The sequence below is a fragment of the Phyllobates terribilis genome, unplaced genomic scaffold (genome assembly GCF_046119375.1).
Source record: "Phyllobates terribilis strain yellow unplaced genomic scaffold, ASM4611937v1 Scaffold_14__1_contigs__length_39327217, whole genome shotgun sequence".
Classification (NCBI taxonomy): Eukaryota; Metazoa; Chordata; class Amphibia; order Anura; family Dendrobatidae; genus Phyllobates; species Phyllobates terribilis.
In genome coordinates this window covers 16,340,084-16,357,565 of record NW_027362774.1, presented here as the reverse complement: position 1 = coordinate 16,357,565, position 17,482 = coordinate 16,340,084, and the positions used below count along the sequence as shown (strand labels likewise).

The window sequence follows — 17,482 nt, the reverse complement described above, 5'->3', positions numbered from 1 at the left end:
TTCCCTCTGTTCTCCCCAGATTCCCTCTGTTCTCCCCAGATTCCCTCTGTCCCCTCCAGACTACCTCCGTCCCCTCCAGACCCCCCTGTCCTCCTCCAGACCCCCCTGTCCTCCTCCAGACTCCCCTGTCCCCCCAGACTCCTCTGTCCCCCTCCAGACCCCTCTGTCCCCCTCCAGACCCCTCTGTCCAAATCCAGACCCCTCTGCCCCCCTTCAGACCCCTCTGTCCTCCACCTCCAGACTAATCTGTTACCTCCAGACCCTTCTAGACTCATATGTCCCTTGGGGACACCTCTGTCCTCCTGCCCCAGACCCTTTTACTCTTTGCCAGACGCCTTCATCCTCCTCCAGACCCCTCTGTCCTCCTCCAGACTCCCCTGTCCCCCCCAGACCCCTCTGTCCCCTCTGGACTCATCTGTCCCCTCCGGACTCCCCTGTCCCCCTCCAGACCCCTCTGTTCCCTCCAGACCCCTCTGTTCCCTCCAGACCCCTCTGTCCTCCACCTCCAGACTCATCTGTTACCTCCAGACCCTTCTAGACTCATCTGTCCCTTGGAGACACCTATGTCCTCCTGCTCCAGACCCTTTTACTCTTTGCCAGACTCCTTCATCCTCCTCCAGACCCCTCTGGAAGCTGCTTATCTACCCTGAGAACGAAGGATTGGTTATATTGACGTTCGCCATGCCCAATCACCCCCTACCACAACATTTTCTGAACAAAATTGAGACCAATATTTAATATTAGGAGTCCAGTGGGCGGTCCCTAATCAGTGACTGGCAATCATCTCCGTCTGCGTTGAAGGCTGTCGATCAGTGAAGGTCAAGAAGAGCAGCCATTCCTTCAGCCTACAGTCATCTGGATGGCCACCTTTAGCCTGGAATAACTGATAACAGAGAACAATTTAAGCTTTTATGGTTTCTTTACAGGCAGAACAGGTTCCTTCCTTTGGTGTCTTTTGCTTTTCCTCCTCTGATTTTATTTCCACAACAGATGAATCAACCTTTATTATTTCTACCTGAAGAATCATAAAAAGTGAAAGGTGAAGAAAAACTAAAGGACAGAAGTGTCCAGGCTGGAAAGATAAGACCAAGACTACAACCCCCACTGGACAGATCAGTTCCCGCAGAACTGATCTTTGTCTGTCCCATAAAATGACGCCCCTGGAACATCTTTTCTCAGTTCTGTTCCTCTGTTATTCCTCCTGGAAATTAATGAATGAACTGATAACGGTGAATTACCATTTTGGTGGCAAGTCTGACATTGTCAAATCAGTTTCGAGAGTATTAGATCGTGTAACACCCAGTTGCCAATTTATTCTTGAATTTCCAGGAGGTGTAACAGAGGAACGGCACCAAGCAGCACCATAAGAAAAAGATCATTGGGCGATGTGATAAAACAGACAGATCAGGAGAGAGGACGTTTGTCCCAAATTTAAGAGTAGGGTCCCGTAGAGAAGCTATGGCTGTATGGGTCCTGTGGTTTTATTGCTCTCTGTTATCAGCAATTACAGGTTGTTAAAAGGCCGACGTCAGGAGAGATTAATCAATTGTGGAGAAGTGAATATGGATTATTACTTACTGTTATCAGAGACAGGTTTTAGGACAGGTGAATATAATCTATTGCTCCCTGTTATCAGCCGTTACAGACTGGGGTGAAACAGATTCATGTTCCTTCATAGAATAAGTAATGGAAAATGTAGGAAATTCCCTTCCCTCCATGGTCGCAGCTTTATATCACGTATCTATATACCTGTTGTGTATCCCCTGCTCATTGCTGGAGGTTCCTGGTGTTGCTCGTCATTTATCACGGTGACAGGCGCCATTTCTCCACGCGTTTCCTCAAGCCCCAGGTGACTGGGAATCTCATTAGCTGCACAATGTGAAACTCCGGACTCATTGCACCACGGGCATTTAACTCCGGAGCCTGAAAGATTAAAGTGTGCCTCCACGGTCTAAAGGAAGAGATATAATAGTGCAGCACGGTGCTGTAAAGAGAGCGATATAATAGTGTAGGACGGTGCTGTAAAGAGAGCGATATAATAGTGCAGGACGGTGCTGTAAAGAGAGCGATATAATAGTGCAGGATGGTGCTGTAAAGAGAGCGATATAATAGTGCAGGACGGTGCTGTAAAGAGAGCGATATAATAGTGCAGGACGGTGCTGTAAAGAGAGCGATATAATAGTGCAGGACGGTGCTGTAAAGAGAGCGATATAATAGTGCAGGACGGTGCTGTAAAGAGAGCGATATAATAGTGCAGGACGGTGCTGTAAAGAGAGCGATATAATAGTGCAGGACGGTGCTGTAAAGAGAACGATATAATAGTGCAGGACGGTGCTGTAAAGAGAGCGATATAATAGTGCAGGACGGTGCTGTAAAGAGAGCGATATAATAGTGCAGGACGGTGCTGTAAAGAGAGCGATATAATAGCGCAGGATGGTGCTGTAAAGAGAGCGATATAATAGCGCAGGATGGTGCTGTAAAGAGAGCGATATAATAGTGCAGCACGGTGCTGTAAAGAGAGCGATATAATAGTGCAGGACTGTGCTGTAAAGAGAGCGATATAATAGTGCAGGACTGTGCTGTAAAGAGAGCGATATAATAGTGCAGGATGGTACTGTAAAGAGAGCGATATAATAGTGCAGGACGGTGCTGTAAAGAGAGCGATATAATAGTGCAGGACGGTGCTGTAAAGAGAACGATATAATAGTGCAGGACGGTGCTGTAAAGAGAGCGATATAATAGTGCAGGACTGTACTGTAAAGAGAGTGATATAATAGTGCAGGACGGTGCTGTAAAGAGAGCGATATAATAGTGCAGGACGGTGCTGTAAAGAGAGCGATATAATAGCGCAGGACGGTGCTGTAAAGAAAGCGATATAATAGTGCAGGACGGTGCTGTAAAGAGAGCGATATAATAGTGCAGGACGGTGCTGTAAAGAGCGATATAATAGTGCAGGACGGTGCTGTAAAGAGAACGATATAATAGTGCAGGACGGTGCTGTAAAGAGAGCGATATAATAGTGCAGGATGGTGCTGTAAAGAGAGCGATATAATAGTGCAGGACGGTGCTGTAAAGAGAGCGATATAATAGCGCAGGATGGTGCTGTAAAGAAAGCGATATAATAGCGCAGGACGGTGCTGTAAAGAGAGCGATATAATAATGCAGGATGGTGCTGTAAAGAGAGCGATATAATAGTGCACGACGGTGCTGTAAAGAGAGCGATATAATAATGCAGGACGGTGCTGTAAAGAGAGCGATATAATAATGCAGGACGGTGCTGTAAAGAGAGCGATATAATAGCGCAGGATGGTGCTGTAAAGAAAGCGATATAATAGTGCAGGACGGTGCTGTAAAGAGAGCAATATAATAGTGCAGGACGGTGCTGTAAAGAGAGCGATATAATAGTGCAGGACGGTGCTGTAAAGAGAGCGATATAATAGTGCAGGACGGTGCTGTAAAGAGAGCGATATAATAGTGCAGGATGGTGCTGTAAAGAGAGCGATATAATAGTGCAGGATGGTGCTGTAAAGGAAGCGATATAATAGTGCAGAATGGTGCTGTAAAGAGAGCGATATAATAGTGCAGGATGGTGCTGTAAAGGAAGCGAAATAATAGTGCAGGACGGTGCTGTAAAGAGAGCGATATAATAGTGCAGGACGGTACTGTAAATAAAGCGATATAATAGTGCAGGACGGTGCTGTAAAGAAAGCGATATAATAGTGCAGGACGGTGCTGTAAAGAGAGCGATATAATAGTGCAGGACGGTGCTGTAAAGAGAGCGATATAATAGTGCAGGACGGTGCTGTAAAGAGAGCGATATAATAGTGCAGGACGGTGCTGTAAAGAGAGCGATATAATAGTGCAGGACGGTGCTGTAAAGAGAGCGATATAATAGTGCAGGACGGTGCTGTAAAGAGAGCGATATAATAGTGCAGGACGGTGCTGTAAAATCACTTTTCTAATTGACTCTATTGAAGGTTTTTGCATTTTACCCGCAGCACGGACCGGACCACCATAGTGTATGTGGAGGGCTGCACTAACCTCGGCTGCACTCTGCTCCTGCTGCCGCCTTCCGTGCGGGAGCGAGCACCATAGGATCTTACAGCTCTCGCTCCTTCACTGAAGACGACGATGATCAGGATATTGCTTTGTCTTGGAGCACTTAAAAAAAATTCTGAAAAATCGCTTCAAAAAGCCGTGAAAGATTCTTCTATTGTAAAACCACTTTGCTGTTCATAGATTCGGTCTTTTGGGCGTTTTTCTTCCACTTCAGGTTTTGAAAGACGCATATAAGAGAAAAGAAAGTGCTTGTCACATCTAGGAAAGGTCCCTGGGTGGAATCCGCTAAAAATTAGGCATCGTCTAATTAAACCGCTGCAAAAACTCATCAAAACTGCTCCAGGAAAGAAAAACTCCTAAAAAAACCCTAAAAGTAGAAGGAACGTTTCCTGAAGTGGATTCATCTAGAAACCTCATCCATTTTTTACCGAAATAACCCCTCGGCGTGCACAGCCTGATACCCTGTAGGATAAGGTTGACCGTGGTGTCTGGGGCCGGATGCTGCAGATTTCACCCATATTAATGAGTGGGGAAAAATCAGCACCAAAAATGCATGTAAAAAACGGGGCAAAAACACACTTATTTTACCCTGTGTTTTTCCTGCCAAGAGATGTGGGTGAAATTTCTGCTGCAAATACTTAAGGCGTGCACTTAGGGAAGAACGGCGTAATCTGTGACACGGACATGTCATGTGCTGACTCACATACTATCACAGCCCTGTGACCCTCCGGGGTCCATCCCGTTCGCGCCGGGGATTTTCTGCACAGGTTTATGGAAATATAATCACATCAGGATTTTTTGTTAACAGTCTGGGATTATCTAAACTGAATACAACTGTACCAAAACATCTGCTGTGAGCAGACAGTACGACCTCCTTAAAGCGGTTGTCAAAATCGGAGTACCCATTTTCATAAACACCATTAGTGAATTCTGAGGGGTCTTCACCTGCGGCCCATAGGGGAGAGCGGAAGCATCTCTTGCTCAGGGAAACTGTACACTTATAGCAGGGGCTGATCTCTGGGGGTCACAGCAGGGGCTGATCTCTGGGGGTCACAGCAGGTGCTGATCTCCGGGGGTCACAGCAGGTGCTGATCTCCGGGGGTCACAGCAGGGCTGATCTCTGGGGGTCACAGCAGGGGCTGATCTCTGGGGGTCACAGCAGGTGCTGATCTCCGGGGGTCACAGCAGGGGCTGATCTCTGGGGGTCACAGCAGGGGCTGATCTCTGGGAGTCACAGCAGGGCTGATCTCTGGGGGTCACAGCAGGGGCTGATCTCTAGGGTCACAGCAGGGGCTGATCTCTGGGGGTCACAGCAGGGGCTGATCTCTGGGAGTCACAGCAGGGCTGATCTCTGGGAGTCACAGCAGGGGCTGATCTCTGGAGGTCACAGCAGGGGCTGATCTCTGGTGGTCACAGCAGGGCTGATCTCTGGAGGTCAGAGCAGGGGCTGATCTCTGGGGGTCACAGCAGGGCTGATCTCTGGGGTCACAGCAGGGCTGATCTCTGGGGTCACAGCAGGGCTGATCTCTGGGGTCACAGCAGGGCTGATCTCTGGAGGTCACAGCAGTGGCTGATCTCTGGGGGTCACAGCAGGGGCTGATCTCTGGGGGTCACAGCAGGGGCTGATCTCTGGGGGTCACAGCAGGGCTGATCTCTGGGGGTCACAGCAGGGCTGATCTCTGAGAGTCACAGCAGGGCTGATCTCTGGGGGTCACAGCATGGCTGATCTCCGGGGGTCACAGCAGGGCTGATCTTTGGGGTCACAGCAGGGCTGATCTCTGGGGGTCACAGCAGGGGCTGATCTCTGGGGGTCACAGCAGGGGCTGATCTCTGGGGGTCACAGCAGGGCTGATCTCTGGGGGTCACAGCAGGGGCTGATCTCTGGGGGTCACAGCAGGGGCTGATCTCTGGGGGTCACAGCAGAGGCTGATCTCTGGGGGTCACAGCAGGAGCTGATCTCTGGGGTCACAGCAGAGGCTGATCTCTGGGGTCACAGCAGGGGCTGATCTCTGGGGGTCACAGCAGGGGCTGATCTCTGGGGGTCACAGCAGAGGCTGATCTCTGGGGGTCACAGCAGGAGCTGATCTCTGGGGTCACAGCAGAGGCTGATCTCTGGGGTCACAGCAGGGGCTGATCTCTGGGGGTCACAGCAGGGGCTGATCTCTGGGGTCACAGCAAGGGCTGATCTCTGGGGTCACAGCAGAGGCTGATCTCTGGGGGTCACAGCAGGGGCTGCACTTTATGATCATCTTGTGAACCCTTTCATCGCTGACTAGTCTTCTTATCTGGTGCTTATCTTGTGCTGTTCCTCCCGTAGGTCCCTCCGAGTGGCACCGATACTTCCCCATCGCCCAGGGCAATCGTCAGTCTCCTATTAATATAGTCGCCAGTCAGGCCGTCTTCAATCCCAGCCTGCAGCCTCTGGTGGTGTCCTATGATCAGTGCACGTCCATCAACATGTCCAACAACGGGCACTCGGTCATGGTGGAGTTTGACGACAATGACGATAAGACAGGTGAGATCACACACATCACAACTGGATCTTAGGACACGTTTTGCACTGTAATGTCAGGTTTAGATTGCAAGCTCTTGTGGTCGGTGTCCTCCTGAAATCTATCAGTTGTATACATCAATTTCTTGATAATATTGACTGCATTATATGGCGGCACCATACCAGTAGGGTAGATCCTCAATAGACCCATCAATAGCACTGGGGGGGGTCCGGAGACCTCCTATATTGTGTCGTCCTACTGCAGCCCAATAACTTCAGAACCGTCCGCGCCTTTCATCAGGTGATGGATTCTGCTTCCCTATGAGATCCTACGTGGATAACACAGATTACATTCACTGGGCGGCCAAATATTTGCTGAGCGGGTGGATTCGGAGAAATGAACTGATTAGGAAACTGCCAGAAAACTGAATAAGACATTTGCAGATTAGAACAATGAGCGCAGGTATGGGGGCGTCAGGTGTAGAAGCACCAGGCATGGGCAATAAGGAGAGACCCCGATAATAGAGATCAGGACACGACATAGAAGAGAAGCCCAAAAACTTGATGTCCTGTGTTCTTTCTAAGGAGGATGTGACCTTGGGGTGTTGTGGGTCCAGACGCTCACAGAACCTCATGGGTGTGACCTCTCCACCGCAGACACTCACGCCCTTGCACTGGGGTCTTTTCTGCAGACACCCCATGCCCAGGCCTCTTCTCCATTATGGGTTCTGCAACGCTCGCACCTGATACCTTCTGTGAGGCTCAATTTGCCTTTTTTCACCCTTTGGGTTTGTGCAGACGATTGTATAACTCGGATGACTGTTATCCGTGGTATTGACGGATAACACTTCATTCCATGGGACCGTGCAATTGTCCAATTTTTATCTCCTCTCGTCTGCACCTACCCGGACATGGAGTCGCTCACTCCCACTCACTAGCTGGCCCTTCACCATAACTGCTGATGTGTCTGACCCCCACTTACAGGTGGCAGGCTGTTCACGATGCCAGGTTCCATCCTGCGGCTCATCTCTCTATGGGAGGGATACAGAGGCTTTTTTACCCGCTGGCATGTTGGGAGCGGTCAGAGTCTTCCCCACATCCACTGTCTCGCCCGTCTGACTGGTCAGCCATACTCTAAACCAGCTTGTTGCTCACTCATACAGACCATTCCCTACTACGACCCCATAAGAACTAATTAGGATGTTCCTACACTGTTTGTAGCCACTATGACAGCTCCATCCCCGCACCCTTCCCAACCCCCATTTATTCAGGGAATCTTCTGAGCTTCGCCTCCCTCCACATCTCCAAAGCAAAAATTTAAAAAATGCAAGTATTCGATTTATTTTATGTTTGCTGTTCGGCTCTTGCAGTGATCACCGGAGGACCCCTTAATGACTCCTACCGCCTCAAGCAATTCCACTTCCACTGGGGAACCCAAGTCAATGAAGGATCCGAGCACACGGTGGACGGCAAGTCTTACCCCTGTGAGGTATGAGCCTTATTTCCAGAAGCTCTGGCGGGGCATTTTTCTATTTTTCTAGGTGTGGGCTCTTTAAATTCTCTCCACATTTCATGGGCTAGTGACACTTTACAGCAACGTTAACGACCCATTATGACACCTATTATGAATTTCACACGTTACAGCCTTAAACTTTTTACAACTTCTCAAACTTTTATGACTATTTTTTTTTCTCATTGTACCCCTCAGCTCCACCTGGTTCATTGGAATGCAAAATCCTTCCCCAGTTTCGGGGAGGCGGCAGCGGCGTCGGACGGACTCGTGGTTATCGGGGTCTTCTTGGAAGTCAGTATTAAATGCTTCATATTCAGGAATTTTGCACTTGCAGATGGAAAGAATAAACTCCTAAAATTAAAGTGTCCTTCAAGGAGAGACCATGTAATCCGCAGATTATTACCTAGATACCAACGAGGTCAGAGAGGTGGAAATGATTGTAGAGAGGGCAAGTGTATCTCGTGGGCTACACCAAATGTTGGGGAACTACAGCAACCAGCATGCCCAGGCAGACCTCATTCAGGCAGTGTTTCTATGTTGCAGCCTATTATTCGTTATGTTGTATCTTCTCCATGGATAGTTTTATTTTTGCTTTCAGATTGGGGAGAAGCATCCAGGACTGGACCGACTGACAGACGCCCTGTACATGGTCAGATTTAGGGTGAGTGACCCCATTGTGCGGAGTCAGGTGTGCATAATAATCCCCTACTGTCATGTATATATACTGTGCATAATAATCCCCTACTGTCATATATATATATAGGGGCACGCCTAGTATTGTGCGTTTTCTATACCTTCATATATGTCCATCTCGTCTTTATTCCACGCGTCCGATCAGGTTTCCTCCTGCACTTACTTGTCCCCATACATCTCCCTATTTATAGTCCCGGTCCGCGGAGTCTTTGTTTCCAGCGCATTGTGTGAATTCTGCCGTCTTTGTGTCCTGCCGTGAATTGCGTGTTTTTCCTGCTATTATAGTGTATTATTCCCCCTCTCTCATCCCTCACAATTAGCTCGGGTGTTTTATGGTTTCGCTTATGTCACTTTCTCGGGATCATATACACGGACATATCACATAACCTCCGCCGCACATGACATTATCAGCCCAGTGTTTGCTGATGGGATTTTCATTTGGGGCTGGAGTGATGGATGATGATATAAAGGTCCGGAGTGAGAATATATCACGTCTTATCTGACATGAGCTGCGGTCATAAAAAGCAGGACCAAGAGCGGTGAGAAGCCGAGGCCGTGCCCCTACTACACCGAATCCCAAATCTGGGGATTATTGGGTCAGAGAAAAAGTGATATAATACTATACATAAAAGAACCCGCCCTAGGGCCAGGTTTAGACAAAGTGTGGCCCTGCGCTGCCAAGATTTACAAATTACTAACACAAACACTGTATGTTACACACACATGTATACACAGAGCACATACATACCGACACATGCATGCACAGAGCACATACATACAGACCCATATATACCACCAGGAGCCCATACATTCTGATATCCTCACTAATACAGTGGGGAAAATCAGTATTTGATCCACTGCCGATTTTGCTAGTTTTCCCACCTACAAAGAAGGGAGAGGTCTGTAATTTTTTTTTTATCACAGGCATACTTCACCTGTGAGAGGCAGAATCTAAAAATAAAAAAAAACAGAAAATCACACTGTATGATTTTTATATAATTAATTAGCATTTTATTGCATGAAATAAGTATTTGATACAAAAGAAAAACAGAACTTAATATTTGGTACAGAAACCTTTGTTACAGAGGTCAGACTTTTCCTGTAGATCTTGACCCGGTTTGCACTCACTGCAGCAGGGATTTTGGCCCCCTCCTCAATACAGATCTTCTCCAGATCTTTCAGGGTTCGGGGCTGTTGCTGGGCAACATGGAGTTTCAGCTCCCTGCAAAGATTTCCTATTGGGTTCAGGTCTGGAGACTGGCTAGACCACTGCAGGACCTTGAAATGCTTCTTTTTGAGACACTCCTTTGTTGCCCTGGCTGTGTGTTTTGGGTCATTGTCATGCTGGAAGACCCAGCCACAACCCATCTTCAATGCTCTTACTGAGGGAAGGAGGTTGTTGGTCAAAATCCTCCCTTCAATACAGTGCAGTCATCCTGTCCCCTTTGCAGAAAAGCACCCTCAAAGTATGATGTTTCTCCCACCATGCTTCACAGTTGGGATGGTGTTTTGGGGGTTGTACTCATCCTTCTTTTTCCTCCAAACACAGCTAGTGGAGTTGATACCAAAAAGTTCTATTTTGGTCACATCTGACCACATGACCTTCTCCCATGCCTCCTCTGGATCATCCAGATGGTCATTGGAGAACTTCAAATGGGCCTGGGCATGTGCTGGTGTGAGGAGGGGGACCTTACGTGCCCTGCAGGATTTTAATCCATGATAGCATAGTGCAGGGTTCCCCAATTCCAGTCCTCAAGGCCCACCAACATGCCATGTTTTCAGGATTTCCTTAGTATTGCTCAGGTGCTAATTACATCGCCTGCACAGGCAATAATTCCACCACCTGTGCAATAGTAAGAAATCCTGAAAACATGACCTGTTGGTGGGCGTTGAGGACTGAAGTTGGTGAACCCTGGCGTAGTGTGTTATTTAAGCCACGGCCCCACTATCAGTATTCGGTCAGTATTTTTTCTCAGGAGTGGGAGCCAAAACCAGCAGTGGGTGATAAATGCAGAATTGGTGACTTGTTTCTATTATACCTTTTCTTTGATTGCTCCTCACCTGGTTTTGGCTCCCACCCCTGAGAAAAAATACTGACCGAATACTGATAGTGGGGCCGTGGCCTTACGGTAATATTTGAGACTGTGGTCCCAGCTCTCTTCATGTCATTGACCAGGTCCTCCCGTGTAGTCCTGGGCTGATTCCTGACCTTTCTCAGAATCATTCTTACCCCAAGAGGAGAGATCTTGCATGGAGCCCCAGACCGAGGAAGATTGACGTCATTTAATGTTTCTTCCATTTTCTAATAATTGCGCCAACAGTTGTTGCTTTCTCACCAATCTGCTGCCTATTGTCCTGTAGTCCATCCCAGCCTTGTTCAGGTCTACAATTTTGTCCCTGGTGTCCTTACACAGCTGTTTGGTCTTGGCCATGGTGGAGAGGTTGCAGTCTTCACATCAGAGGCTACACTTATTATGCTATTATCAGTGTAGCTCCTGCTGTAGATGCTGGCGACCCCCAATGAAGTGGAGGCAAGAGGCAATTGCCCATTTACATCCACTAATGCCAGCCCTGGCCCCCATAATGACAACGACATCCACAGTGCCCCCATAATAACAGCGATATGGTCTCTGTGCTGAGCGCACAGACCCCCCATAACATCCATGATCCATCGCACATGAGCCCCCACAACCACAGCTGGAGATAGAGCAGGAGGAGCTGCCGGCTACATCTATGGGGAGCTGTCTAATTACCGGCTCCGTTATCAAGACTGTGCAAGAATCACAGATTCATTGAAACATAATGTGACCCTCTGGGGGCGGACGCGATACTGGGGGATTATCTCTGATGTTTGTCTTCACCACTGACATTTCTCTCTCGTTAAGGGAACCAAAGCGCAATTTAACAGCTTCAACCCCAAATGTCTGCTGCCCCCCAGCCTGGAATACTGGACGTACCCCGGCTCTCTCACCACTCCGCCCCTGAATGAAAGTGTCACGTGGATCGTCTTGAAAGAGCCGATAAAAGTTTCAGAAAAACAGGTAAAATCCCAACTTATTGGAGGCGTTGTAACGGGTCTGGGAGGCGGAACCTCTGGGCTACTATACAAGGGAGCGGTCCTTGTAAGGGAGCGGGTGGCGACCAGGCAGGCAGTCACAGCAGGTGACCGGGACAGTCTCTGGGTGTACGGGCAGGAGGTCACGGCAAGTGATCAGGGCAGTCTCTGGAAGAACGGGCTGGAGGTCACGGCAAGTGACCGGGGCAGTCTCTGGAAGAACGGGCTGGAGGTCACGGCAAGTGACCGGGGCAGTCTCTAGGTAAAGGGTAGGTACGACCTGTGATGGCTGAACCTCCAGGTAGGCTAGCAAGGCAGATGGAGGATGTGTGCTCCCAGGTGAGCAAGCGAGAGTCTCTGGAATAGCAGGTGGTCACAGCACGTGACGGCGGAGCCTCCAGGTAGGCAAGCAGGCAGGTAGCGGAGGAGCGCTCCCAGGTGAGCGGGCAAGAGTCTGGAATAGCTGGTGGTCACAGCACGTGACAGCGGAGCCTCCGGGCAGGCAAGCAGGCAGGTAGCGGAGAAGCGCTCCCAGGTGAGCGGGCAAGCTGGTCCATAGACAGACTGACCGGAGTTGTAAGGCAGACCGTCGGACCTCAGGCAAGCAGGCAGGTAGCTGATGTGCGCTCCCAGGTGAGCGGGCAAGTTGGTCCTTAGACAGACTGACCGGAGTTGTAAGGCAGACCGTCGGACCTCAGGCAGGCAGGCAGGTAACAGGAAATCAGGCAGGATTAGGACAGCAAGCTGGCAGGAATCTAGCAGGTAACTGGCAGGTAACTGGCAACGGGACCTGAGGGCTGAAGCAGAGTAGAACGGTGCAACAACATTGCTCGGGCACCTCCATTTTGGAGGAGGTGCCTTATATATGGTAAAGTCCTCCGGCCATTGGCCGGGGACTCCTTAGGACGGCGCGCGCGGCCCCTTTAAGAGGGAGGGAGGGCGCGCGCGCGCGCCCTAAGCACAGTGGCCGGGAAGGAGCGCGCGCTGCCAGCAGAGCGGGAGAGGGACGCCGGGCACGGAGCAGAGCGGTGAGGGGAACAGCGTCCCTGCCTAGCAGAGGGCAGGGACGCCGGCACTACAGTACCCCCACCTTTAGGCCCCCCCTTTTTTAGGCCAGATAGAAATTTAGCTAGGATGAGAGGGGCATGGATGTTCTCCCGGGGCTCCCACGTTCTCTCCTCAGGACCAAACCCCTTCCAATCTACCAGAAAAAAGGTCTTTCCTCTTACCCTTTTGGTGGCAAGAATGTTCTCTACCTCAAACTCGTCCTCAGCAGAAACCGGAGCAGGAGGCGTACCTGTAGACTTGGAAAAAGAGTTAAGCACCACGGGTTTGAGGAGAGATACATGGAAGGAGTTAGGGATCCGTAAGTTGGCCGGGAGTTTCAATTTATAGGCCACCGGGTTGATCTGACTGATGACCTCCAGAGGACCGATGAACCGAGGCCCTAACTTGTAAGAAGGTATCTTGAGTCGAACATATTTAGATGAGAGCCAGACTTTATCTCCTGGACGAAATTGTGGAGGATCCAGGCGTTTTTTGTCAGCGTGTCTTTTCATACGCTCGGATGACAGAAGGAGTGCGGACCGGGTACTCTCCCATATGGAGGAAAATTTGCTAACGAGAGATTCCGCAGCCGGGTTGTCCACAGAGGTGGAGACAGGAAAAGGAATCCGAGGATGCTGACCAAAGACTACAAAAAACGGGGATTTGGAGGAGGATTCGCTCTCGTGATTATTATAAGAGAACTCGGCCCATGGTAGGAGATCCACCCAGTCAAAATGATGGGCATTAACGAAGTGCCGGAGGTAACTGGTCAGGTTCTGATTGATCCGCTCCACTTGACCATTGGACTGTGGGTGGTAAGCGGAAGAGAAGTCCAGGGTGACGTCTAGTAGTTTACAAGTGGCTCTCCAGAAACGTGAGGTGAACTGTACCCCACGATCCGACACGATGTGGAGGGGCAGGCCATGAAGACGGAAGATGTGGCGGATAAAGTCTTTAGCCAGCTCGGGTGCAGACGGAAGGCCTGGCAGGGGAATAAAGTGAGCCATCTTGGAAAAGCGATCAGCGACCACCCAAATGACCGTACAACCGGCAGAGACGGGGAGATCAGTTATAAAGTCCATTGCTATATGCTGCCAGGGGGCAGCAGGTACAGGAAGCGGAAGGAGGCGTCCGGCTGGCAGATGTCTCGGGACTTTGTTGCGGGCGCAGGACACACAGGCAGAAACAAAGTCTATTATGTCCTTGTGCAGGGTAGGCCACCAATAGTGCCGGGCAATAAGCTGGAGGGTCTTTTTCTGACCGGCGTGGCCAGCTAGTTTAGACGAATGGCCCCAGTGTAGGATCTTCTCCCGATCAGGTACTGAAACAAACGTCTTACCGGGAGGGAGACGATTTAGACTCACGGGAGCCACCTGCATTACTCTGGCGGGATCGATGATATGTTTAGGTTCTTCCTCGAGATCGGACACCAGAAAGGATCGGGACAAGGCGTCTGCTTTGACGTTTTTGTCAGCCGGGCGAAAATGAAGAACAAAATCAAAGCGAGCAAAAAACAAGGACCACCGGGCTTGGCGCGGGTTAAGTCTCTGGGCATGCTGGAGGTAAGCCAAGTTCTTGTGGTCAGTGTAAATTATTACCGGATGAAGAGCCCCCTCGAGTAGGTAACGCCACTCCTCCAACGCCAGCTTGATGGCCAATAACTCTCGGTCTCCTATGGAATAGTTGCGCTCAGAAGAGGAGAAGAGTTTGGAGAAGAAGCCACAAGTTACCATTCTCCCGGAAGATGATTTTGGAGTAAGTACCGCTCCGGCTCCAGAGGAGGAGGTGTCAACTTCCAGGAAGAACTGCTTGTTGCCGTCCGGGCGATGCAGCACCGGGGCGGAAGAGAAGGCCTGTTTTAGGGAAAGAAAGGCCTCCTCTGCTTCGGGCGGCCACTCTTTGGGATTAGTACCCTTACGTGTGAGCGCGGAAATTGGGGCAGTCCGGGAAGAGAAGTGCGGGATGAAGAGGCGGTAATAGTTGGCGAAGCCCAGGAACCGTTGAATAGCCTTCAACCCCTCTGGTCGGGGCCATTTCTCGATGGCAGACAGTTTCTCAGGATCCATTTGTAGGCCGGTCTGAGAGATAATGTAGCCCAGAAACGGAAGCGAGGTCTGCTCAAAGAGGCACTTCTCATATTTAGCGTAGAGATGGTTCTGCCTGAGCCTGAGCAGGACCTGACGAACATCCCTCCGGTGAGTCTGGAGATCCGGAGAGAAGACCAAGATGTCGTCCAGGTACACCACTACGCAGGAGTAGAGAAGGTCCCGGAAGATGTCATTGACCAACTCTTGAAAGACGGCAGGAGCGTTACAGAGGCCAAAGGGCATTACCAGATATTCATAGTGGCCGTCCCGGGTGTTGAATGCCGTCTTCCATTCATCCCCCTGACGGATACGAACCAGGTTGTACGCCCCAAGGAGGTCCAGTTTGGTGAAGATTCTAGCCCCCCTCAGACGATCAAATAACTCCGGAATGAGCGGAAGGGGGTACTTATTCTTCACCGTGATCTGGTTAAGGCCTCTATAGTCTATACAGGGACGGAGAGAGCCGTCCTTCTTTTTGACGAAAAAGAAGCCTGCTCCCGCCGGGGAGGTAGATTTCCGGATGAATCCCCTGGCCAGATTCTCCTCAATATATTCGGACATCGACCGGGTCTCAGCAGCGGATAATGGATAAATACGCCCACGGGGAGGAGAAGTACCAGGTAACAGGTCGATAGGGCAGTCGTATGGTCTATGAGGGGGTAGTGTCTCTGCCTCCTTTTTATTAAAGACATCAGCATAAGACCAATAAGGAATCGGAAGTCCAGGTAGATTAGCTGGGGTAGGAGAAGGACGGACGGGATGAACGGGAACCACACAGGTCTTATGGCAGCCCTGTCCCCAGCGAAGGACTTCTCCGGTCTGCCAGTCAAGAACGGGTGCATGTTTCTGGAGCCAAGGTAGGCCTAGCAAGAGGGCGTGAGAGAGTCCAGGCAGAACATGGAAGGAGATACTTTCAGAATGCAGCAATCCCACCTGCAGAGTAATGGATTCGGTGATGAGTTGGATGGGGCGTGGTAAGAGCCCCCCATCCACGGCAGCAACAGACAAGGGTACAGCCAGAGGTTTGGTGGGGATGCGGTATTTCTCTACCAGGGACTGTGAAATAAGATTCCCGGCTGCTCCAGAGTCCAGTTGGGCTAGTTCGAAATAACGGTTCTCCCCGTAGACGATTGAAACTGACAACAGCAGGGATGGAGAGGATTTATTCTTGTCTAGGTGGACCTCTCTGAGCGAACCTAGACACAGGCGTTTCCCGACCTCTCCGGGCAGGCACGGATCCGGTGCTCCTTACTGCCACAGTAGAAGCAGGTCCCCTCGGCACGGCGTAAGTCCTGACGGGTCTTGACCATCTTGGTCTGGTCGACCTGCATAGGCTCAGGAGGGTGTACCTGGTTAGAGACAGAAGGAGTGACGGGTTTCTGAAAAGTAGGAGCTAGACGTGGTAACCTCCTCTCACGGGTGACCTCTCTGGCACGCTCCTGGAACCGTAGGTCAATCCGGGTGGCAAGAGTTATTAAGTCATCGAGAGTGGTAGGAATGTCCCGACCGGCAAGTTCATCTTTAATACGGCCGAACAGGCCCTCCCAGAAGACGGAAACCAGAGCGTCGTTATCCCAGGCCAGCTCCGAGGCAAGGGTACGGAACCGTATGGCATATTGGCCCACGGTGAGACTTTCCTGACGGAGGCGTAGCAACGATGATGCGGATGAGGTCTACCGTCCGGGTTCGTCGAAGACTTTCCGGAAAGCCGTGAGAAAAGCAGGCAAGTTGGACACCAGGGGGTCTCCTCTCTCCCATAGAGGATTTAGCCAGGCCAGGGCCTCCCCGGTGAGATGGGACATGATGAATGCAATTTTGGCTCGGTCGGAGTTAAACTGGTGGGACAATAGTTCAAAGTGCAGGGTGCACTGATTTATGAAGCCCCGAGCCTGGGCTGAGTCGCCTCCGAAGCGAGGAGGTGCAGAAAGCCGAGGTCCGGGGTAGGATATCATGGTGTTAGTGGACAGCGGAGCTGCCGGATTGCGAGACATGGCACTGGCGGAGGTTGTTGGTGGAGCAGTCAGAGTGTCCAGGCGAGTATTGACATTCCGCAGGTGACCCAGGATGGACTCCTGTTGGGACCTTTGACGGGACAGTTCATGACACAGGTCCGAGAGCGAGGGAGCTTGGGTGCCACCGGGTTCCATGGCCCGAGCAAACTGTAACGGGTCTGGGAGGCGGAACCTCTGGGCTACTATACAAGGGAGCGGTCCTTGTAAGGGAGCGGGTGGCGACCAGGCAGGCAGTCACAGCAGGTGACCGGGACAGTCTCTGGGTGTACGGGCAGGAGGTCACGGCAAGTGATCTGGGCAGTCTCTGTAAGAACGGGCTGGTGGTCACGGCAAGTGACCGGGGCAGTCTCTGGAAGAACGGGCTGGAGGTCACGGCAAGTGACCGGGGCAGTCTCTAGGTAAAGGGTAGGTACGACCTGTGATGGCTGAACCTCCAGGTAGGCTAGCAAGGCAGATGGAGGATGTGTGCTCCCAGGTGAGCAAGCGAGAGTCTCTGGAATAGCAGGTGGTCACAGCACGTGACGG

General features: G+C 50.7%; 1 protein-coding gene across 2 annotated transcripts in view; it reads left to right on the top strand.

Annotated features, from left to right (window-relative positions):
• CA7 (carbonic anhydrase 7) overlaps positions 1 to 17,482 on the top strand; it is a 28,274-nt gene that overhangs the window by 1,991 nt on the left and 8,801 nt on the right. The window contains exons 2-6 of one of the 2 annotated variants that reach the window (XM_073659710.1): positions 6,377 to 6,574; positions 7,921 to 8,039; positions 8,259 to 8,354; positions 8,662 to 8,724; positions 11,642 to 11,797. In XM_073659710.1, the coding sequence (XP_073515811.1) occupies positions 6,377 to 6,574; positions 7,921 to 8,039; positions 8,259 to 8,354; positions 8,662 to 8,724; positions 11,642 to 11,797 (632 nt within the window). The remainder of the gene's footprint in view (positions 1 to 6,376; positions 6,575 to 7,920; positions 8,040 to 8,258; positions 8,355 to 8,661; positions 8,725 to 11,641; positions 11,798 to 17,482) is intronic. The other variant, XM_073659711.1, reaches the window with a different exon arrangement.